General features: G+C 68.7%; 1 protein-coding gene across 1 annotated transcript in view; it reads right to left on the reverse strand.

Annotated features, from left to right (window-relative positions):
* Positions 1-511, reverse strand: part of MYC (MYC proto-oncogene, bHLH transcription factor) — a 2,869-nt gene extending 2,358 nt beyond the window's left edge. The window contains exon 1 of the mRNA XM_008061708.2: positions 3-511. Coding sequence (XP_008059899.1) covers positions 3-471 — 469 coding nt within the window. The 5' untranslated portion in view covers positions 472-511. The remainder of the gene's footprint in view (positions 1-2) is intronic.
* Between the last annotated feature and the right edge of the window lie 16 nt (positions 512-527).

Genomic DNA, 527 nt, shown 5'->3' on the forward strand with positions numbered 1-527 from the left:
GCCGCCGTCCCTGCGCGCCGCCTGGTAGGAGGCCAGCTTCTCCGAGACCAGCTTGGCGGCGGCCGAGAAGCCGCTCCACATGCAGTCCTGGATGATGATGTTCTTGATGAAGCTCTCGTCGTCCGGGTCGCAGATGAAGCTCTGGTTCACCATGTCGCCGCCCAGCAGCTCGGTCACGATCTCCAGCTGGTCGGCGGTGGAGAAGCCGCCGCCGTCCCCCGGGGCGTGGAAGGGCGAGGCGACGGCCACGCAGGAGGGCGAGCCGAGCCCGGAGCGGCGGCTCGGGGACAGGGGCGGGGTGGGCAGCAGCTCGAATTTCTTCCAGATGTCCTCGCTGGGCGCCGGCGGCTGCAGCTCGCTCTGCTGCTGCTGCTGGTAGAAGTTCTCCTCCTCGTCGCAGTAGAAATACGGCTGCACCGAGTCGTAGTCCAGGTCGTAGTTTCGGCTGGCGAGGCTGACGCTGAGGGGCATGGTCGCGGCCGCCTGCTGCCGGGGGGACCAAGGGGGCGGTTTTGAGCCGGGGGTCG

This window comes from Carlito syrichta, unplaced genomic scaffold (genome assembly GCF_000164805.1).
Source record: "Carlito syrichta isolate Samal-C Ts95f unplaced genomic scaffold, Tarsius_syrichta-2.0.1 Scaffold305469, whole genome shotgun sequence".
Classification (NCBI taxonomy): Eukaryota; Metazoa; Chordata; class Mammalia; order Primates; family Tarsiidae; genus Carlito; species Carlito syrichta.